Source organism: Hemicordylus capensis, chromosome 10, assembly GCF_027244095.1.
Source record: "Hemicordylus capensis ecotype Gifberg chromosome 10, rHemCap1.1.pri, whole genome shotgun sequence".
Taxonomy (NCBI): Eukaryota; Metazoa; Chordata; class Lepidosauria; order Squamata; family Cordylidae; genus Hemicordylus; species Hemicordylus capensis.
The window spans coordinates 10,516,943-10,541,086 of record NC_069666.1 but is presented as its reverse complement, the minus strand read 5'-3'; the positions used below and the strand labels follow the sequence as shown (position 1 = coordinate 10,541,086).

The 24,144-nt window shown below is 44.0% G+C and overlaps 1 protein-coding gene across 4 annotated transcripts in view; it reads left to right on the top strand.

Annotated features, from left to right (window-relative positions):
• Positions 1 to 24,144, top strand: part of ADAMTSL3 (ADAMTS like 3) — a 229,846-nt gene that overhangs the window by 73,202 nt on the left and 132,500 nt on the right. For all 4 annotated transcript variants that reach the window (XR_008311388.1, XM_053271888.1, XM_053271889.1 and 1 more), the window contains 2 exons: positions 21,500 to 21,627; positions 22,699 to 22,744. Coding sequence is in view for 3 of the 4 variants with exons in the window: in XM_053271888.1 (XP_053127863.1) it covers positions 21,500 to 21,627; positions 22,699 to 22,744 (174 nt within the window). In the remaining variant the exon portion in view is untranslated. The remainder of the gene's footprint in view (positions 1 to 21,499; positions 21,628 to 22,698; positions 22,745 to 24,144) is intronic.

Genomic DNA, 24,144 nt, shown 5'->3' with positions numbered 1-24,144 from the left:
TAAAATCACCCATTCTACACAGCACTCATAGCAATAATTTGCAATCTACATACAGAGCATGAAAGGCATCAAAAGAATATACATAAAATTAGGTTATACCTTACATACCAAGAAAAATGCATAAAGTTTAAATAATAATAAAAAATAAAGACACATAAAAATGCGACATAGGTTATATGTGTTTGCATAGGCTGATACATTGGTTGATACATTGCAGTGTGCTAAATATTAATCATCGCCACCATCAGAAAGCCCCCTCCCCCCCAAAAAAAGGGTTAGCAGTTGGATTGGTTTGGTTGGTTGAATAGGACTACTGACATTTAGGTAAAGATGTTTGTTGCCCTGATAAATTTGTTTCCATTACAGTTCAAGGATTGCTTCAGGAAACTGTTTTGTGATCATATTTGTGAGAAGTGGCATGGCATCTTTTCTCCCACACATGCACAAATGCAGCTTTTATACTGCAAGCGTAGCTGCACTCCAGGCTCCCGTTGTTGATATTCTTTTGTATTCCAAAGATTGTTAAGGTGTATGAAGCAGTTCGGGGTGGGGTGAGGGGATTCCCAAATGTCTCCATTCACATTTGGTCTAAGGTTATGGCATATGTGAGCACTGTCTTTTGTAAGATGTTCCCCTTAGGGGATGGGGCCATAGCTCAGTGGTAGAGCATCTGCTTGCATGCAGAAGGTCCCAGGTTCAGTCCCTGGCAGCATCTCCAGGAAGGGCAGAGAGAAACTCCTGCCTGAAACCTTGGAGAACTGCTGCCAGTCAGTGTAGACAATACTGAGCTAGATGGGCCAATGATCTGACTCAGCATAAGGCAGTTTCCTATATTCCTGTTAGTTAGTCATGCCTAAACACCATTGAAATCAATGAGTCAATTCTAGCGATGTGCATGGAACAGATTTGCGTTCTGTTCCAAGCTCGGAATGGAACGCAAATGCCTGGAACATTCCATTGGCCATGCCAGTTGTTCCGTTGTGGAACGAGCATGGAATGTTTAGAATGTTCTGAGCTGTTCCGAGTGCCATTTTGGAGGCGTTTTGTTCCCCTGCTGACTGGTTTTGGCACTGGCTTCCGATTGTCTTGCGATCGCCTTGCTTCTTGGTTGCCTTGCTTTCATATAAATCAAGTTGATTTGTGTGATATCAAGCCAACCAAGAAGCAAGGAGATTGCAAGCCAATCGGAAGCCAGTGCCAAAACCAATCGGCAAGGGAAAAATACGCCTCCAAAATGGTGCTCGGAACACTTGAAACATTCCGACTTGGAATGGGGTTGTTCTGAGCTTGAAACAGGCCCTTCATTTGAAGGGTGTTCTTTTTAGCACAGGGCCTGCTTTAACACAGGGCTGTTAAAGCAGACAACTGCTGGAGTCGAGCTCCCATCACTCCTGACTATTGGCCACAGAGGGCTGAGGATGATGGGAGTTGTAGTTCTACAACAGCTAGAGGGCTGAAGTTGTGCATCACTGCTTTAATATGTCCACAGAACTACTGTATTAGAGTAGCACTTGTAAGAAGATATGGAGATCCATCCATCCATCCACGAGAATATTGAACAAATCCTGAACTGACACTAGTAAATGATGCACACATATTATTTAGTCATGATAATTAAACAAACAATCCTTCAGAATGTATCTACCACTGGTAGCAGGGCCGAGTGCAGACTTGGAGATGAAGGCATTCAAAGATTCAGTGTGTATACGAACAGTAATAACATTAAGGCTGAATTCAGATAAGAGTTTGCCAGGCCTAAAATAGATGGTTGAAACTTTGGCTTGCTATTGCAGTTTTTTTCCTGTGATGTCAGTGAAGAAATATCTTCAGTCACAGTTCCGGTGATGTCAGTGAAGAAATATCTGTGTGCATGCACAGACAGGTGGACATACTCTGGGGCACATTGTGTGTGTGTGTGTGTGTGTGTGTGTGTGTGTGTGTGTGTGAGAGAGAGAGAGAGAGAGAGAGAGAGAGAGAGAGAGAGAGAGAGAGAGAGAGAGAGAGAGAGATGTATGCCTTGATGCTTATGCATTGGTCCTAGGATCTAGTGGATGGTAATTGAGTGCACTTTTTCAGGCTTGTTATAGTCCAGCAATCATTACTGCTCACTTTGATTTTTATTTATTTGAATTCATACCGAGCTACACTCCAGTGACTCAGGGAGGGTAACGAGCACCATAAATAACAAGAATAAATACAGAAAACTATTATAAAACATCCTATTAAAATGCCATCTAGCAGTACAATTAAATGGTGTTGAAGTGTAACAAATTCAAAGCTTGTTAGGATTGCCAGTTTGGCATCCAGAGATCCCCACCCCACCCTCGTATTTTTAAAATCCACTGCTGAGCTCGGAACACGGAGGCAGTCACAACATTTGCTGCCCATGCCTCCCGTCCCCTTTTCTATTTGCCATGTTCTCTCCCTTGCTGCAGCAGACAGAACTTCAAGAGTTCCGCCAAGCCAGGGCCAGATTATAGCATGCTAAGCTGAAAGGCATCATCTCATACTGCACGGGAGATGGCCATGGTAAGCCCCTCCTGTATTCTACCAAAGACAGCCACAGGGCTCTGTGCTCACCAGGAGTCGACAACGACTCGATGGCACATTTTATCTTTAAGCTATGTTAGGCTTAAAAGGTCCCATAGCATTACAGAGCGGATTGCAAGACCCAATCTGGTGCATCACTCACACTCACACACCCCCAGGCCGTGCTGCTCTTGGTTAAAGCAGTGTTCATCTGAAGAGGCAGACGTTGCCTTTAGCTGTGATGGTGGGTGTAAACCACAATTTATTGGGGCGGGGGATGATGGGAGCTGTAGTTATCGTCATTTGTGATTGTTTAGCAAAGCACCAAGAGGAAATTGCCCACTCCAGTTGTGAAGTAGTGCAAAGCCTGATTGTTACAGTTAGTCAAGAACAAGCATGGAGATTGTAGTGCAGCAGTATAAAGTAAATAAGATTTATTAGGTGAGATAGGAAAGACCTATCCTAACTATGAGCTACATAGTGAATGGTGGTGGGGGGGAGAGATGCTCCCATTTGCTCTCCAAGGAGAAAGGAAGTAGAACTGACTCGCTATAGGAAATACCTGAGGAGTCAAGGCAGGGGTCATAGAACAGAGGCAAAACAAGGACAGGTAAGGGGACCCTCACTAACTACCTCTACTCCCAGTGCCCCTAGTGGTCATTAGGATAGTTGGTGCGAAAGGTTGATGCACTGGAACTCCGTCTCCAATAGTTCAGCAATGGTTGGAGGACCACAAGTTGTGAGCCCCTGGTCTGAACAGAGCTCAGGGCTAATAAAGTTTTGCTCTAACTTGTTATTTCTGCACAGATTTTTCAACTCAATATGATAATTGTGTAGCTGTAGAAGTATATTTTTGTTTTATCCGAACGATACTGTCTGTTTTAGAGTCTCTTATTTTTCAACCAATTTTATGTAGAAAGTTCATCATTTTTTGGTAATGACCGTTAAGCTGTGGCCTACGTAACTTGTGCCTAGATCCAGCACTGCATAGAGCAGATGGCGGGGGAGGGGGGGAGGGATCAATGAGAGAACATGGGGGGTGGGGGGAGAAAAGTGAAAGAGACACTCGTGCCATGAATTAGATTTGAAGTGAAAGGGGAAAACTCTAGGTTGCAATCTGGCACTGCTAAACGTGATGTTAGGATTGGCCATGTTTCAGGCTCTCAAGAATCTCATTCTTTGGCTCCATTTGTGCATGCAAAGATCTCTGAGATGTTGCTCGTCATCCATATTCTAGTTTGCATTTAAATTCTATACTGTTTTTAGCAATGCAATTGTTGTCTACCTGGAGTCTTTAAAACAGAGTGGATATCAATGGGAGCTGTGTCAGGCACAGGGCCAGTGCTGGAGTTCTTAGTCAGATATTTTAGTGAGGGATTGGTGTAGTATTAAGAAGGAGGAGGTGGTTGGAAAAGAATAGAATACAGTATTTAAGCTGATGTAGAGGACATGGATGAGAGTGAGGGAGCAATTTAAAAGAACCCAACTAACTGCACTGGTGTAGCAGGGAAGCGTCAATTTTACGGGCTCTCCGCTTCCCCAAGAAGTGGTTGGGCAACTCTCAGGGACATACCTTTGGGTGGCATAGAGGGATTCCCGAGGAATGGAAGAGTGTCAAAAATTGTGGCTTCCTTGCTGTACTGGTGCAGTCAGTTGGAAAGCTCTAGTAAGCTGCTCTCTCACCCTACTGGTACATCCTTAGGAACATAGGAAGCTGCCTTCTACTGAGTCAGACCATTGGTCCATCTAGCTCAGTATTGCCTACACAGACTGGCAGTGGCTTCTGGGGAGGAACTTGGAACCTTCTGCATGCAAGCATGCAGGTGCTCTTCCACTGAGTTATTGTTCCATCCCTGAAGTGGACCCTGGAGTTGAGAGCAAGCATGAATGGTCCCTCTTTGCTAAGCAGAGTCTGCCATGGTTTGCATTTGAATGGGAGACTTGCATATGTGCGCACTGTAGGATATTCCCCTTAGGGGATGGAGCTGCTCTGGGAAGAGCAGAAGGTTCCAAGTTCGCTCCCTGGCAGCATCTTCAGATAGGGCGGAGAGAGACTTCTGCCTGCAATCTTGGAGAAGCCGCTACCAGTCCGTGTAGACAATACTGAGTGAGATGGACTAGTGGTCTAACTCTGTAGAAGACAGCTTCCTATGTTCCCTTCTTAGCAAAGGGGACAATTCATGCTTGCTACCACAAGCTCTCTGTATGTCAGCCATCTTTCTTCCTTAAAAAAAAAAAATAGGACTTGACTTATATTGTAGTACAAGAGTGTGAATTTCAATATGTAATCAAAAATAAACTTTCCAGCCAGGGAGAGACTTCTAAAGGTGCCGTAGTAACTTTGGAAATGACTGTTTAGAATCAAAACCAGGAGGTGTTTAACTGTTCTGGCAGTGCAGTGTTAATAAAATTAAAGTCTTATTGATGTTTTATTGTGGGGAGAATTAATGAATTCACAGCCAGACTAGTACTGGAAGTCGGCATGAAAACACACCTGCCAGTTTAAAAGGAAAAAATAAACATTAAGTCAACATAAAACAATAACTTAGAGAGTTAAGCATACACTCTTAAAGACCTGGAGAGTACACACTGGAAAGTGCTGGATTTGATATTCCATTTTAATAGCCAGGCAAAAGAGGCCAAACTACATGTGACAGGCAGCTCCATGGTTATACCCTTGTATTAATGAAAAGCAAGTGTCGGAAGCTGAAACCAGGGACGAAGGTCTGGTGCTTGTGGAGATGAAGCCTTCTGCCCTTTGGCTGCGCAAAATCCATCCCCCAACTGTTTCATTTTCTGGAGAGGAACATAAGAAGCTGCCTTATACCGACCGAGTCAGACCATTGGTCCATCTAGCTCAGTATTGTCTACACAGACTGGCAGCAGCTTCTCCAAGGTTGCAGGCAGGAATCTCTCTCAGCCCTGTCTTGGAAAAGCCGCCAGGGAGTGAACTTGGGACCTTCTGCATGCAAGCGTGCAAATGCTCTTCCCAGAGTGGCCCCATCCCCTAAGTGTAATATCTTGTGGTGCTCACAAATGTAGTCTCCCATTCAAATGCAAACCAGGGCAGACCCTGTTTAGCAAAGGGGACAAATCATGCTTGCTGCTGCAAGACCAATTCTCCTCACTTAGACCAGCTCTTCTCCCTTCCAGGGGGGAAGGTACAGGATCCCAATCACAATAGGAACATAGGAAGCTGCCATATACTGAGTCAGACCCTTGGTCCATCTAACTCAGTATTGTCTTCACAGACTGGCAGCAGCTTCTCCAAGGTTGCAGGCAGGAATCTCTCTCAGCCCTGTCTTGGAGATGCTGCCAGGGAGAGGACTTGGAACCTAGATGCTCTTCCCAGAGTGGCTTGGCAAGCTTAGACACAATGGGAAACTATGGTTTATGTACAACGAAAGTGGAAGCTTTCCATCCTCCCTTCATACTTAGCCACAATTTATTGTGGCTTGGCATGATGGGAGTTGTAGTTTTAAAAAGAACTGAATGCTAGCCACTTGTGCAAAATATTATCATTTCTTCCTTCCCCAGCTCTAGACAACCCACCCTTAGGTTTCTGTTGCGTTTTGTAGAATGAGTGAACAGGGGTAGGATTACAAACAAGATCTAGAATTTTGGCTTCAGAAAGCTGAGATCAAGTTTTGGATTAAGAAACATATGGTTGCACATTCCCTCATGGCGCTCACAGCTGAAAGTGTGAATGGGCTCCATTGATAAACAGTGAATTTCAGGTGATATGAAAGTTCAGTCTCAGGTGTATGAACAGCTGTGTCTTGTTCACATAAACAAATAATCCCTTGATGCTGTAGGCACCTGAGTTCCCCCCACCCCAGCATCTGCCACCCTGTTATGAGTCGTGACAACAAATCCTGTAAGAATTGACTGCTTGCCTTTCATGCATTATTTTCTCTGCTGAATTCTGAAGCACTGACATTCCTTCCACTTAATGGCACCAACCGCTGATTCAGTGATTTGGCACTCTTCTGATCCTTTGGCTGGTGCCCGAGCTGCTCTTAAGTTGGCTGTGAAATAGTCTCAGAACCGGTGCATAACCTGTTGGCGTCCGGTTCTAGATAGGGTTTTTCCTTTGACTTCCCCTCGATTTGTGGGGAAGGTTTTCTACTGGCTGGCTGTCGTTTGCTTCAAATGTTTGTGTCCCTCCCTTCCAATGCAATGCTGCTTGCAACACAGCAAACATAGCCTGCAAATAGCACAAAAATGGGCACCTTTTGAAAGTGGCAGGTTAACAGGCTTCCAGCCCTTTTCACGTTTTTGTGACCTGCAAGCAAGACGTGTCAGTTGAGAACACAGCACGGTGACAGGCCTCGCTGACTCATTGTCTTGGGATTTCAGAGCCAGACAGTGGACTCTTGACAAAATTACCAGACTTAGTGATGGACAGTGTGGAAGGGGAGGATGAATGGGCTTCTCTCTATCTCCTTTACAGGTAACATACTTAGAACAGAAACAGGGTTGCCTGGGACAAATAAAGCTGCCTCTGCCTCTGAATATCCTAATCTAGAAGCCACAGTTGAATTTCCTGGCACGTGGGATTTGTCAAGCCCTGTGCAGAGGAATGAGGACGACAACAAATATTTATATACCACTTCTCAACAAAAGTTTCCAAAGTGGTTTACATAGAGAAATAATAAATAAATGAGATGGATCCCTGTCCCCAAAGGACTCACAATCGAAAGGAAATGTAAGCTAGACACCAGCAACAGTCACTGGAAGTACTGTGCTGGGGGTGGTGAGGGCCAGTTACTCTCCCCCTGCTAAATAAAGGGAATCACCACGTTAAAAAGGTGCCTCTCTGCCCAATTAGCAGGGGTGGAGAGGAGAGAGAGATGTCATAGGTATTAGCTCAGGTCCACATGCTTACAGGGACTTGGGGTGGCTTGATGGTCTGGCTAGAAATTAGAGACAGACGGCCTCTTTCAGCAGTGGCCAGACTGAAGGAGAGAAGCAAATCTGGGAGCTTCATAGCAGGCATGGCACCGGACTGGCTCTCTGTATTACCTGACTCCCAGGACTAGGAGGATTAGGGGCTGCATTGCTATTGTCCTGTCCTGCCTGCTGTCACCTTGTCTGTCCCACGGCCTCCGGGCACAGGAGATAAATTCCTGACCCCAAGATCCTTGTATGAGCCCTGCAATATCTGACAGTAGGGTTTTTCACACGATCCGAAACTGGGGTAGGGCCAGTGTCCTTCCCAGTTCTGGGAGCTGTGTCTCCTTCCAATGTGTGGCCACCTACTAAGCCCCAGCTGAGTAGGCTGAGTGTGCCCTACTCAGATTCTGTCCCAACTTCTGCACCAGGCAGAAGGAGAAACTGTCCTACCCAGCTGGGGCTTAGCAGATGATCGCCCCCTGCCCCTGCCTTGTTTTTCACTCACACACAATCAAACACCGGGAGTGTGCTCCTGAAACGTTGTCCTGCCCAGTTTCTGATCATGTGAATAGCCCTATTGTTATCTCACATACTTGGCTTCTGGCTGACAGCTGCCGAACTTCATTCCAAGAAGCAATGCCCATGAATTAAGGCTTTACGGTTTGGAACATGGTTCTTGCTTCTCGCTCTTTGTTAGCATTGAGACCGGAAATGCTGCTTCTGCTAAAATAAAAATAAATTAAAATCCCGGGACACGTTTTTCTCCAAACTGTTCTAGAAACAAGGACTTGTGGGACACAAAGACATATCTTTTGAGTTGCATTCAAGTAACATCTCTACTAAGACCAACCAAAATGAGACACAATTTTTGCGCAAAATTTGTGTCATTTTGGTTGGCCCTAATAAAGCACCATTCCAGTAATACTGTTTGTTTGCATCCCTCCTCCCCCCTCTAATGGACCAACATGGATATCTACAATTTGTATATGCCTCTATTGTGGTTTGACTAAAACAAAACTATAATCAAAGTAAGAGCAAAGTTTCCTTAGGGAACATCTGTGCGATCTGGCCCTCCTTATATGTATTTGAAATGGCTCTAGATCCTTTGTCTTGGTCTGCTGTTCCTTTCAAGCATATATACTGTTTTCGAAAGGACTTTTGGCAGCATCTTCAGAGGAGTAGCAAACCAAGAATGTTAGCTAATGTACTATTGGACAGGCTGGTCCTGCCGTACGTCTCTCTTTGAGCAGTTTAGTTACTGTTAAATAAAGCTCAAGAGCATGTTCCCAGACAGTTTCCATTAGTGAAATATTTTGTGCTATTCCATTGTATTGTGTGATTTGCCAACTTTTTCCCCCATAATAAACATGCTACTTCTTTTTTCTTGGAGTTTTCACTTGGCCATAAAAAACATGGCCTGCCCTGAAACTTTGCTTACTAGGTCTGTGTCAAGGTGGCTGAAATGCAGGTTCTAATTCTCACTCTCCTGTCTTGCTTACCAGATGGCTTTGGCCAATCAATGCTTCTAAATCCGGGCTGAACTGAATGTTTGTATGCAAATGTTTTTGGTGCAGAAAAAGGTTTAGCTCCAAACTGTCCTCTAAGAGCTGTCCACCTCCTGCTACAACACTGCCTGTTCTGCACCTTTCCACTCCTGTTGACAGCCCCTCTCAGTAGTTGCATTGCTGCAGGGTTTGTTGGCCGTGGGTGTTTCAGCCAATCACATAAGCTGCATTCAGAAATAGCTTTTGAATGTTATGTTTTCATGGCTGAACAAGGATTTGAACTCGGGTCTCCCCAGTCTTAGTCCAGCACTCTAACTACTACACCACACTGGATCTAATTTTGACCCAATAGTATGTTAATTTCATTTGTTTTTTCCTCTTGATTGATTGATGTTTTTCCTACTATAATGTTAGTTTTATTCCATTTGAATTGCAATTCTTTTTTTTTAATTTAGTCTTTTTTTAATTTAGTCCAAGGTACTTTGGGTACCTTGGCTTGAGGAGGAAAATAGGATATAAATGTCGTAAAATAAAATAAATTGTCTGTGACAAAATAATTATCTGGGCAAAATTTATTATTGTTGTTTTTGGTTGTTTTATTATTATATTGTTTAACAAAAGAAGCACCTCAAATGATTTTATTTATTTATTTATTTTTGATTTTTATACCACCCTTCCGAAAAGGCCCAGGGCGGTTTACAATTAAAACAGAAACCATTAAAACCAACAACAATTAAAACAATAAATATAAACACCAATTAACAGTTAAAACATCTTTAAAAACAATTAAACAATAAGAACAATTAAAACCCTGAAAACCAGGTTAGAGCATTAACACAATTAAAACTAATTAAAACCCTGGAAGGCCAGGCCAAATAGATAGATTTAAGTAGCAAAAGATATAAGAAAACACTTCCCTGTCCAGAAAGGGCTCACAATCTAAGAAAATTCTTTGTCACATTGTGCCTGGTTTTTAGGATAAAGGAATAAATGTCAGATAATCCTGTGCCATTCATAAAATGTGCATGATTGTGCATGGAATCATTAAGCTGACCCAGAAAATAAATGCAATGTAGAAATCTGTGGAGTGTTTTTCTAAAAAAAAATGTGGTTTCAGCAAATCACTCTTGAGAGGATCATATACAAGAAAATATTTGTTCGTGGGTTGGTGATTAATGTTGCGCAACTGATAAAAGTTACATTGTTTGAATGAGTTTATAAATCACCCTGTCCATATGGTCATTTCCTGTAATCTGTCATTATATTTCAAAAATATAATTGTGAGAGACACAAAACTGGCGTCCACCCTGACGCTACAAGGAGTCCGGCTTCTATTTCGTGGCCTCTGAAACAGATTGTATACTGAAATTGTATTGGCCTGAACCTCATGAGTACAGTATGGGTAAGTGTTTCATTGTGGTTTTGAACACCAAATGAGAGTAGTCCCATCCCACTTGCCCTCCCTTCACGGACCGCTTTCCAGGCTGCCATGAAAGCTTATGGACATAGGAAGTTGCCTTATACCAAGTCAGACCTTCAGTCCATCTGTCTACACTGACTGGCAGCACTCTCGAAGGTTTCAGGCAGGAGTCTCTCCCAGACCTAACTGGAGGTGCTGCCAGGGATTGAACCTGGGACCTTCTGCATGCAAAGCAGATGCTCTACCACTAAGCTGTGGCCCCCTCCACAGTAAATCTGAGAGAACCACCACTTTACACTGGAACAGACCATTGGTCCATTGTCTACCGAGAGCTGGCCTTGTAGTAGCAAGCATGAATTGTCTGTTCTGCTAAACAGGGTCTGCCCTGGTATGCATTTGAGTGGGAGACTACATGTGTGAGCACCTAAGATATTCCCTTTAGGGTATGGGGCTGCTCGGGAAGAGCCACGTGCAGGCTTGCATGAAGAAGGTTCCAAGTTCCCTCCCTGGCAGCATCTCCAAGATAGGCCTGAGAGAGAGACTCATGCCTGCAAGAATGGCAGCAGCTTTCCAAGTTTTCAGGCAGGAATCTCTACCTGGAGATGCCAGGAATTGAACCTGGGACCTTCTGTTGCTTTGCCACAGAGGTACAGCCCCATGGATATATGCATTAAGAACCACATTACATGATTTCCCCAAAGACTGTGGGTCATTTTAGAGTTCAACTGCCCCTTCCTTTTACAAAGCAAAGAGAGGACCTGTCTTATACCACCTGATTTTAACCATCCATTGAATGGTTCCAACCTCTATGGCTCAAAGGGGAAAGCACAGTAGGATCCAACTTGTCCGATTCATTTCAAATTCATGCCTCTGTGGGCTTCAGAAGTTCCCACCAGAACACATGGCAGGGGTCCAAGTCACACTATTGTCTCATGTCTCTGTTTCCTACTGGCTGGTTAAGCAAGTCATAACATAAACGTTTTGTATGGAGCCTGAGATGGTCCTCAGTCCCTGTGAAAGTGTTAACATGCATAACACAGTGCTAGGAGAGATCTGCAAGAGTTCCTGTAGGTGGGGATTAGAACTGGTGGAGGTGGGAAGGAATCGGCAGTACCCTTGAAACGCCAACCAACAAAAGATATATTCATAACAAGGACAATGCAGATAGGCATACTGCTAGGGAGACGGCAAAGCAAATCAGGTTCCACATTTATACAAAGGGCTTATGCAGTAGGACCGTACATTACAGGTACTCACGTGGTACCTGCATAGGGTTGCCATGCCCCCCAGAGTTCCAGATTTCTTAGCCCACTCAGATTCACCCAGATTGCAGCTTTCTTTCTTTCTTTCTTTCTTTTTTAAAAGCTAAGCTCCAACCCTTGTAGAAGCGGAGTTATGGAGCAAAAAGTGCGGTCACTATTCTGCTCAAAAATTATTTTCAAGCCAATTTACATAAGATGCAAATTAGGCACCTGGATTTGGAAAGCCAGAATATGGCAACCGTACGACCTGCATGCTTTGCTTTGCAGGGCAAATCGTAGGGCAATTCACACGATTGACATTAAAGGAGGAGAAACCTCCTCCCCTAATTTGGGAGCTGGGTGTGCTGTACTAGTTAGGGAGGGGGTATGGGAAGGCAGGCAAGTAATCTGGTAGGGGAGGCAGGCAGGTGAGGGACCCTTGGCGACCCCCAAAGAACATAGGCCTGAGGGGGCTCGTGTTCTTTGAACACGTCTGCCCAATTACAGTTATGCCCCTGGACTGTGTGAGTTAAGACAATTTGTGGCTTTATTGAAGGTGCTGTTGTGCATCATGTTATCAGGCCTGCTCAACTTTGCACCCCCCCCCGGTGTTTTTGGGCGATAATTCGCATAATCCCAAACCATAGTGGTCAATAGCCAGGGATTATGGGAGTTGTAGGCCAACATCTGCAGGAGGGCCAAAGTTGAGCAGCCCTGAGTTCGTTCCCTGGTGCGACTGCACTGAGCTCTCACCGTTGGCTTTGTTTGCTGGCATCCAGAGCAATGGACAAAGCAAGCAAATTTGCGTTAGCGGGAGAACTTCGTTTAGTTGTGCTAAAAACGGGGATTTGCAGAAATGTACTGCTCTGCTTTTGCACTAATGTCTCCATGGAAAGAAGTGAGGCATGCCACAGATGTGCAGCTGTTGTGGAGGTAAAGTAAAGTAAAGTGTGCCATCAAGTTGATTTTGACTCCTGGCGCCCACAGAGCCCTGTGGTTGTCTTTGGTAGGATACAGGAGGGGTTGACCATTGCCTCCTCCCGTGCAGTATGAGATGTTGCCTTTCAGCATCTCCCTATATCGCTGCTACCCATTATTGTACCAGCGGGGATTCGAACCGGCAACCTTCTCCTTGTCAGTCAAACATTTCCCCTCTGCACCACTTAAGGTGACTGTTGTAGAGGTACCGCAGCACTAATCTAATGGTTAAATTCTGGACTCAGCGCAACTAGCTAGCACAACGCTTCACGCTAGCACAATGTGCTATGCGAGCGGTTTGTCGCTCTGGATGTTGGCCACTGCTGGGTTTATGACTGGTGAGCCTTACCCTTTCAGCAGAAAAGTCCTGTTAATTTTGTCTTCAACGAGCTTAGCTAATCAAGGAATAAAATTAATCTAGAAAATCCAGCTTTATTGGTTGATTTATTGCTGCAGCCATGCTTATAAACTTAATAGTTCCATGTCACTCTCTATAGATGGGTGTGGGGGAAGGGGAACTCTTCTGCTTACAAGAATCTGGGGAATTATCAGCAAATTATTTTAAAAGAACGGTGCCGTTTGCTGCAGAAAAATATGGACATCCTATCTTGGAATATGCTTTTTGCTGGTTATAAATGCTGGCCAAGCAGCTACACTGCCAAGAGTATTTTTAGTACTTTTATATGTTGCCCATAGAAATCTTGGAATATTTCTTTAGAAGATTGGATAAATTGGCCCCTGGTTTTGCAATCTTTTATAACATGCAGAAATTAGAACAAAACAAAATTCTTTATCTGATAATGAAGCTTTTTGGCTGCACGTGTTGAGTCATTTGCAGCAGCTGATGTAACAAATATTTTGTATGGGAATGAAAAGCCCCATTGATGGTTGGGTTATACTGGCAGCACAATGGGGTCGCCAAGGCTTCTGCTCCCCATCGGTCTTTTTCTTAGAAGTCTTTGGCCCATCCTCGACTGTAGCTAACCCTGGGTGCATGTGTGGTTGTTGTCAGCTGCCTTGGGCATTGTTCAAGTAACAGGTCGGGTGTAAATTTTTAAAATAAATAAATACTGTGGTCTTTGATGGCTTGCCACTGGATGTGTGGACTGGAGGTTTCCCAGACTGGGGGCTTTACTGTGGGAGGAAGTGGTGTAAGCTAGAATGAGAGTATATGAAGTGCGGATTCCCCTTTACAGGCCTAGCCCCTTGAACCATTGAACTGCGGTAAAGTGGTCTGCCATGGACTGGGCTCAGTTCAGTTCAGTTGCGGACTGGCCCATCTCTCCTGGAGCCTGGTCCGGTTCACGATCAAACTGTCAAACTGGCGCAGTTCATGGCGAATTGGTTCGCATCGAACAGTTCGTGCACACCCCTAGTATTAGGCAGCTTCCTACGTTGAGAACAGGGATCCAAGCTTGCTCTCCTGTTTTGATTGGATTTCCTCCAGGACAGTGTCTGAATGAACCCGAGTCTCAAGTGTTAGTCGTGCATGTATGAATCAGTTCTCATGACAGCTTCTTTGGACAATTCCTCCCATTTGTAGATGAGCAGACTGACAAGCATCATCCTTAACTTGTTCACATGAACCCCAAATTCACTCCCTTGAACCCCCAAACAATGCACAGTTTTGTTCAGCTATTAAATTCAGAGCAGATAAGAACTTTGTTCTGAAAGGTATCACATTCCAAAAGCCTGACTTGCCTTAGGATGATCAAAGCCTCCATTTGTTCTAGCCAATCCTTCTCCACAATCATTTGACTAACCCAAGCCCTACAAGTGTTGACTTAAACTCCAGCCAGGCCAGATCATTTGTCCCACGGGAAAAGAGTTAAAAGTCATTGGAGCTGGCCTGGTAATTGACTAGCAAAATAATATTTGATTTACTAGCTGTCAACTTTCATCAAATCTACATATTATATTTCCCTGTGCTGTGAAACCAAATTCAAATAAGGTGGCAGAAGAAATCAGCTAAGCGGGCATGGCTTGAATGGGGAAGAATCTGGGGGTTCACAGCTAGGAATTAAATCAATAGCAAGCTACAGGCAAGCACAGAAGAGTAATGTTTTGTTTAGAGGCTGTTCTTGAGAACCACTTTGCTAATTTACTTTTTTAAGGCTTTCGTTAAGGCAGTATTGCCAATACTTTTGATACCTGGGGCAGAGCGTTTTCCTCCTTACAAAGTGTGGGGCAAACTAGCCTCTTGTGTAAAGGGTGGGTTCACAAACAGTGGTGCGGAACCTACTTACAAAGTTGGCAATTGACTCGCCTGTGACTGTCTCAGCCGCGACAAGGCAGGAACCAGAGGTTCACACTCTTGGGACGCCAAACCAAGATGTGTGACCAAGATTTGGAATTGGCTTGTCAAACCAAGTGCTGCTCTCCTTGAGGTGCACATAATGTCTGAAGCCACGCTGTTCATGAATCCCTGGTTCGTTCCACATGAGCCCACCCCTTTTGCCATCAGGACCAATGGCTGTGAGACGGCACAGTACAGGCTGGGATAGCATCTGGGACCTCGCTGGGGAGGCCTGGCGGGAGATGTACCTCTGGCTCAACTTGGCTACTTTCTACAAACCGAGATATGTGGTTGTCTGTTGTGCCAACTTCAGGTTATTTCCAGATATTGGACTAGGGGAACCTCAGGTTCTTTGTTTCTGCATTATGCATGAACCCAGCCTACAAAAGATAAGAACTTAAGCCAAGGTCTTCTAGATCAGACCCAAGGACCATCAAGTCCAGCGCCCACCAAATGCTTCTGAGAACCTCATGCACAAGACAACAGCTCTCTGTTGCCGTTGACTCCTCCCAGCAATTGGTATTCAGAAATATATTGCCTCTAAACATGGACGTTGCACATAACCATCATGATTAATAGCCATAAGGACAGCCCTGCTGGGTAGCCCTTGCTCCTTAGTGATGAATATCCCTCTGACTGGACCAGTTCTATTACTGAAAAGCTTAAGACATATGGATTGTCACTGGTATATTTATGGGCTACAAAAATGCTAAATTAATTAATCAGTGTGTGGCTGATGTGGAATATCAAAAAGATTTAAGTCTGGAACCTAGGTATACTCAGACTGGAGATGCTAGGGTTGTTTACAAGCCAGCTAATTGTTTGTATAACCTGATATTACCAACACATAGAATGACTCTGACCGTGGCATGGTTGGATGTGTTGCCTTTGGTGGTGTTAGAGGGCAGGTTCCAGAAAATCCTGTATTTGGAGCGTTTGTGCCCCTGTGGGGATGGGGATGTCAAGTCAATTGATCATGTACTTTTATATTGCTCCTTTTATCGAGATTTGTGTCTTAGATTTATTATTCCCCTTATAAACACATATCCCAGTGATGCGGATAGGTTTTATGTTGTTTGCCTCCTTTCTGATTGCTATGTTAACATTTCACGTTGGGTATCTAAATTTTGTATGGCAGCGATAAAGATTCATTTGAGGTGTGTTAGGTTATTATCTCATTTTACTTTATAGTTTTTATATGTACTTGATTTGTATTACAATATAGATTGACATGTTCATTAGGTTAATCTGTATGTTGGTCTGGATATATCTTTGGAAGGGATGCTAATAGTTGTCCTGTTAATCTGCAACTTGTTATATGTAATTGATCAAAGATCATAATTTACTGACTGACTGGGAGTTGTAGTTCAGAACTCTGGAATGCTCTCCCAGTGGGTGTCTCTTCTCTACTGTCTGTGGCTGCTTTTTAAAAACCACTGAAAATGATTTTATTTGTTCAGGCTTTTACCCCTTAGGGTTGCCAATTGTCCTTTCTGACCAACCTGTCCTTGTTTTTGATTTTACCAAAATGTTGCTTTTTGGTATATTTATGTTTTATGGTCTTAATTGATTTTAACATTTTAATGTGATTTCGTGGAATTTTATTGTATTAACATTTTTGTAAACTGCCTTGGGATGAGTTTTTTGAAAGGTGGTATATAAATTGAAGTTCAATTACTGTATTCACCTGAATCCAAGACTTAAGTTTCCCCCAAGATTTTTGATATTAGAAATCAGGAGGTCATCTTAAATTCAGAGTCGTCCAATTCAGGTAAATATGGGTGATTGATTGATTAAGTGCCATCAAGTTGGTGTCAACTCTTAGCGACCACACAGATAGATTCTCTCCATGATGATCTGTCTTCAACTTGGCCTTTTAGGTCCCTCAGTGGTGCATTCATTGCTGTCGTAATCGTCCATCCACCTTGCTGCTGGTTGTCCTCTGCTCTTTCCTTCAACTTTCCCCAGCATTATGGACTTCTCAAGGGAGCTGGGGTTTTGCATAATGTGTCCGAAATATGATAGTTTGAGCCTGGTCATTTGTGCCTTGAGTGAAAATTCTGGATAGATTTGTTCTAGGATCCATTGGTTTGTTTTCCTGGCTGTCCATGGTATCCTCAAAAGTCTTCTCCAGCACCAAAGTTCCAAGCGTCAATGATTTTTCTATCTTGCATCTTCAAAGTCCAGCTTTTGCATCCATGGAGTGTCATGGGAAAAACCATTGTCCAAATGATTCTAATCTTTGTAGGTATAGAAATGTCACGGCATCTAAATATCCTTTCCAAGGCCTTCATTGCAACCCTACCAAGTGCTAGTCTGTGGTGTATTTCTTGACTGCTGGATCCTTTACTGTTGATCATCAATCCTAAAAGGCAGAAGCTATCTACCACTTCAGTGTCTTGGGTATTGAAAAATATGGGTATTGAACAATAAATACATAAATAAGTGAAAACCAGCTGGAGGACTGATGTTGTGCGGTCCTGATCTACTGTTTTCATTCATTCACATTTTAAAAACACAGCATTGGCTGCTCTTCTTACATCAGTGAGATTTGCCCAATGAAAATGGAATTAAACTTTTATACTCCAAGCAGTCAAAAGACTGTGGCATAGATCCAAAGCTATTTTCCATGTGCCCATTTTTCACACCCTGTATGGATGTGGGGTTTCCCCCCTTTCAGTTGGAGGCCTTTGTGCCATATAATGAACTACTACTTTTCTCTGAAGTTTCCAACGTGCTTTGGCGTGAGTAGTTTTGAGAAACGCAAGCACAAAGCTGTCTTGGGTGCATGGAAATATGTGTATAGATCTTTGGATCTGGAATATGCTTCCATATTCTTATTCTCCCTGTGCATAATGTTATCACCATGAATGACTTTGGTTAGTTCAGTGTTTATGTGACTGCACAGAACAGTGCTATGATCATGAAACATATAAAAAAAGCCTGGAAGGGCTAGAAACATAATCCTGTGGAAAAAACCTAATGATTAGGTGTTCTTTATGTGCAGTTACATCTCACGACATCAGTACCACTTAATCCAAGCCACTTAAGGCCAAGCTCAAATCTCTTTGTCAACATATTTTTTTTCTGTGAAAGCAAAATTAAGGTATCCAATAAAGATGGCTGCAACAGCTCTTCAAACTTGCATCACGTGCTGTGGAAAAGTAGTTGCTGCTTATAAAAATACAGTTTCCAGCTACCGTATTTACCTGAATCCAAGACTGGGGTTTTTCCAAGTGTTTGAATGTTAGAAATCGGGGCCTCGTTTTAAATTCAGAGACCTCTCCCTTTTGGGTAAATACAACTTGTATTTTTAAAGGGGGTTGTCTCAAATTCTGTTGAGCTAAATACAGTAATTGAATAGTTAGATGGCCCAGCACTTAATGTTTTTAAAAGATTTATCAGAACTTTGGACTGAAGACGAGAAGCAGAGGAGCAATTCCAAGGATAATGGAATCAGGCATGTTACCACTTCTTCAATGACTGTAGCCATAAGCAGACTTTCAAGCTGATACTATATATATACTCACTGGCAAGAGAACATGTCCTACTATAAGGCCATTTTTTTTTTTTTTTACAAAGCCCTTAAATATTATAGCTAGCTTCTGAAATTTATTGGTAACAGAATCAGAATTGTTGGACATAATTTCTGATTCTGTTATGGATGCATTTTGCACATTTCAGACACTATCTGTAATATTTAAGGGTTTTGTAAAAATGTAATACGAGATGATCTCTGATACTAATACAAATATTTATATACCGCTTTTCAACAAAAGTTTCCCAAGTAGTTTCTACAGAGAAATTATATATAAATAAGATGGCTCCATGTCCCCAAAAGGGCTCACAATCTAAAACAAACAAACACATAAGATAAACACCAGCAACAGTCACTGGAGGTCCTGTGCTGGGGGTGGGAGAGGGCCAGTTGCTCTCCCCACTAGACATAAGATAAACTGGAATTCGCATCACAAAGCCAGGTTTGTGTGTGGAGTGAGTCCAAGACTTTCGAGGAGACTTTGAGGTAAGTTTGGCTGTCATGTGAACGCGCACACTCTCTTCTGAAGGAGATTCAGGGTAGAATCCCTGCGTGTAAATGCTCCAGGAGAGTTCCATCTCCAGGTGCCGCTGTTTCATCTGGTACATGGGATCAGGCTTTCTCAGTGGTCACTCTTAGGTTGTGGAATGTGCACCCTGTGGGTATAAGAGGCTTACTATCTTTAGAGGCCTTCAATAGAGTCCTAAAGACCCATCTTTTCAGCACAGCTTTTAATAATATTTAATCGGTTTTAAAAATGAGTTTAATGTTACTATTTTAACTGCTTTTATTTTATGTTTTGGTTTAATTTTTTTTAATGTGAACTGCCCTGAGCCATTCTGGGATGGGCAGTATATAAACTGAATGAATGAATGAATGTAAATTTAAAAAATATGATTGAGATGGCTTTTTGTTTGGCCCCAAAACAGACCTAGAAATGAATACATTTCAAAACTAGAATTGTCATCGCCTATCCTGGACATAGAATAGAGACATTTCAGTATCCCTAAGGCAGCAACAGGCGTGGGCCTGCATCTGCCCGTTCTCTTCCTGGTCCTTTTACCACCCGCATTCCCTAGCTCCTTTGCCAAAGGCATAGGCAAAAATAAACAGATCATTTTTCTATATAGCTTTGGACAATTTTCTGCATAGCTGTAGAATGCAGATTACACATTTTGAAAGGGGGTTACTCTGTTTTAAAAACGGCAGCTTCAAGAGGAGGCGATCCAAACCTATTTCTAGAAAGAGAGAGAGAGAGAGAGAGAGAGAGAATGGCCAAGGTTTTTGGGTGCCACCAGTGTTTTCATTAACACCACCTCACTGCCCTGCAGGAGCTGTCAGGAAAAAACTGCAGAGAGTGGTTGGCAGCGAATCCAGAATCTTCCAGATGCCCCTGAAACATTGGGAATGGGGGAGGGTCCGGGTTGCTGTAACGAGTCTCCAGTGGCAAAACATATGCTTTGCACGTGTGTCCCAGATTCAGCCTTTCCCCTCTCCAGTTTAGAAAGATCTTAGATAGCAAGGCGAGGTGAGTGAGGGGTGAGGCTCATTTGTGGATGGGGCTGCAGTGGTCAAGCACTACTTGCTGCCCTCTGTGCCAAAGGCACACAGGTTCAGTCTCTGGTATCTCCGGGTAAAGCTGGGCAAGGCCGCAGTCTGGAACTCTGAAGAGCCTTTGCCAGTCGAGGTAGACAGTATTGACCTAGCTGAAGTGCAAAACCTGAGGAAAGTGCAGAAGTGGGCAACCAAGGGGATCAGAGTCCTGGAGCACCTTCCTTATGAGGCAAGGCTACAGCACCTGGGGCTTTTTAGTATAGAAAAGAGGTGACTGTGTGGAGACATGATAGAGAAGTGTACAAAATTATGCATGGAGCAGAGAGAGTAGATAGAGAGAAATTTTCTCCCTCATGAGAACCAAGGGTCATCCCATGAAACTGAAGGCTGGGAGGTTTAGGACAGACAAAAGGAAGGTACTTTTTCATACAGTGCATTATTACTCTGTGGAATTCTCTGCCAGGGGATGTGGTGATGGCCACCAGCTTGGGCGGCTTTAAAAGGGGCTTAGATAAATTCATGGAGGCCAGGTCTATCAATGGCTACTAGTCTGATGGCTATAGGCCACCTCCAGCCTCAGAGGAAAGATGCCTCTAAATACCAGTTGTAGGAAAGCAACAGCAGGAGATGGGGCATGCCCTCACCTCTTGCCTGTGGGCTTCTCAGAGGCATCTGGTGGGCCACTGGGGGAAAGAGGTTGCTGGACTAGATAGGCTTCCTTGGGCCTGATCCAGCAGGGCTGTTCTTATGAACCAGTGGCAACCAACCTAGTAGGTAGTAGTGACATAGGCATTGTGGAAGAAGGGGGACAAATGTTCCTGGGCCATGAAGGTCTAGGGACTGCCGCCCCCCCCCGCCACTCCCATGGATGGCACTTCTGGACCTAACTACGCCCACATGTCCATGTCAGAAGCACATCAACACAGGGGGTGTGGCCAGCATTGAGTCCAGAAGTGCTGCCGGTTATGAGAATTGTAGTCTTTGTCTAGTACCAGGGGGCTTCACACAGGCCCAATAAACAATTAGTCTGGGGGCTGCCACTGGCCCCTGGACCTTACAATGAAAAATGCTACATCATGCAGCAGTAGAAGCAAAAAAATATTCTAGCGGCTTCTGTGATGTTACCTTTTTTCTAAAGCTTTTACTAGACTAACTCCTCCAATTCAGCAGTTTTACATCATTTTGCACATCCGTGAGGGAAAAGGGTCTTTTTCAAGGTCTGATGCTCACCGTCGAGTTCAGAAGGTCCCAAAGGAACTGCATAAAATTAAGTTAGGCAAGAGGAGAAAAAGTGTTTTGAAACCACATTTATTTTTCAAAGCAGAGATATTTCTGAACCAACCCTTTCCACTTGTAAATATATCACTTCTTCTCCCCCCCCCCGCCCCCGTTGACATAATAATTTGCTTTGAAACATGCATCGCTTTGCTTATTACCACCAGACCAGGAATCTCCCCAGGGTCAAGAACCGGTGAAACGGATTTGCAAAATATGCAGCTTTCCTAGACTGCTGAGTTACTTTTCTTTCTGTCATGTTTCCAGACCTCAAGAATTGCTCAGTCTGATGAAGATAAAGAAGGTGGCTGGGATGCCTGGGGTGCATGGAGCGATTGCTCGCGGACCTGCGGCGGCGGGGCGTCCTACTCCCTGCGGAGGTGTTTGAATGGCAGGTTGGTGGTTCATGCTACACTTTAAAAAGTTATGAATGATGCAAACCAGGGGAGGGTTATTCATTCTGTCTTGCAACTCGCGACCTGAGCCCCATGCATTGAAATGTGTTTCCGTACAAGGGAATTTTAAACCAGTGTAAAGAAGAGATTACAATACATAAGGATGAATCACAAAATGTCTCCAAAGGCCATGAAGGCCTTTTATTCCAATCTCTGGTTCAGTGCAAGAAATGTCCAGATGGCCGTCCAGCCTCTAAAACACACAACTCAGTTTGCTCGGTTTTGCGTTTGCACAACAGTGTTCTTGCACATCTGCACCACCCTGACATTCCGCCACATGCGTAAGGAGGTGGAGCAGGTCATCTGCTGCATCCTGTGTCGATGTCAGCACCGAAAATACTGAAACGATTCTCGATCCTGTGGTTATAGTTTAACTGATTAGGTTTACTGCCTTGAATGAAAAGGATTGATCTGATGGTTTCAGATACTGGACCATAAATGGGGCCCTCCCTGTGTGGGGCCTGGGGTAATTGCCACCCCTCTCCACACCCACACCCACCCGTACCATTAAAAAAAAAGCCCTTGTCCTGGAGTGGCCAATCTCTGCCTTCCCATTCCTCACCCTTTACTGCCCTCTACCGCTTCCTTTCCGGCTTCCTGTCCCACCTGGGCAGAGCCTCTGTGCTTGGCCTCCCCATACACAGAGGTATGGATCACAGCCCGAATGCTTTGCTCATGAATAACTGGCTTGGCACAGTTCAGAGTTCTCTATTATTCATCGTGCAAATCATTTGTCAGAGCAGGCTGCTGGTAAACTATATCACATTTTGGTGCATAATAGTTCAGAAATGTCTTAACAGGTTGGGACTTTGCACAGATGTGGACCTAATAGCAAAAGCTGTAACTGCCTCATCAGTCAGTCACACTGTCCCAGTTGTCTTCCAAACAGCATTAAATCTGAGAAGCAATAACACATATCCAGTATTCAGGCAAATAGTTTACGGGAAACAATCGTTTTTTAGTGTTCCTTTCGCTTAGTCATGGCATTCAAATCTTGTGTTTTTTCCTCAGGAACTGTGAAGGGAGGAATATTCGATATAAAACCTGCAGCAATAATGTGAGTCTGTTCTATCGTTTTGTTGTGCCGTTCTTGTTTCTCCCAATCACCTAACTGTAAGGTTTCAGACATCCTTCTTGCTTAAAAAAAGAAAGAAAGGAAAAAGCAAATGGTAGAAATACAGGAGTAATGCAGTCTCTCCAGGTCACCCGAGAGACTAACCTGGTTGCCAAAAATACTAAAGGCAGTTTCTGGACTATGCACAAGGGCAGCCCTACAAAGAGTGCATTCCAGTAGTCAAGTACAAATGGATTTGCATCCATTTATGCAATTTCTTATGCAAGCAGGAGAGAGAACTCTCATGACACTTTCAAACTGCTAAATCACCTCTCTGTCCTTTTGTTTTTCCATTGCTCTTTACTGCTCTGCCTTCCATCTTTTCAGGTATCCTCCCACAGCTGCGTAAACAGTTTTAATGCAGGGTCAGCCCTAGGGTTTTTGCCTCCCTCTCTCAGCCGATAAGTGCGGACTCCCGGCTTTAACCTGCTCATTTGTGAGGCTGAATGATCTGCCTGCGCGGATGACCAACAAATGACTAGCCCATGCGGGTTTGAGGATACAGTGGGTGAGAGTTCCCAGTCTATTATGAGGGCAAAACTCTTAACATTTCAGAGAGGATATGATGCTGCTGTTGATCTGGAAATCCAGTCTGAGACCATTTCTTTTGGGAAATGAATGCTGAGTCAAGAGAGGGAGTGCAGCTTATGAGACTAGCTGTTTGTTGGGGGTTGAGATGCAATGAGCAAAGAAGGCTCTGTATTTTGGGGTGCAGAATGTGCAGGCCCTTTAGCGGGGTGCAGGGTACAATATTACATATTGCATTCTTACACCACTGTGCAGTACTTCAGGGGCGCAATGCAAGAGGGAGAGAGAGAATAATGGGCAGTGCTATATTCGGGCACTCTTTAGGCGCCCCCAAGAATTGGTGCCCTAGGCAACTACCTGGGTCTGCCTAGTGGAGGGGCCAGTCCTGTTTGAGTGAATACGACCACTGAGCTGCTCATCTTAGAGCATGACTCGAGCAGCCTTACCATGATGCAACCATTGTGTTTGTCAAAGATCTGGAAACGCTCTCTGTGTGCCTTTGCGAATGCAGTCCATAAAATAAATTGCTTGCGGTCTACTTCTTGTCCAGCACGGAACTGTCTGGTAGTGGCTCTGTGGAATGTCTCCCACATCTTTCCCCAGGATTTTGTTGCTTTTGTATCGTTTACTTTTTGTTGGGAATGGGCTTTGCTGATTCACATTGCTCTGAAGCCGTCTGCAGCCAAAACGTGCACAAGAGCCAGAGAGTCGGAACGGGAGGCCAGGCCAAGAGTTAATCCAAAGTCAGAATCAGGAATGTGTGCTGGGCTGGAGCCTGAGAAATGAGATTGTGCCATCAGCAGGATGGGACTGCA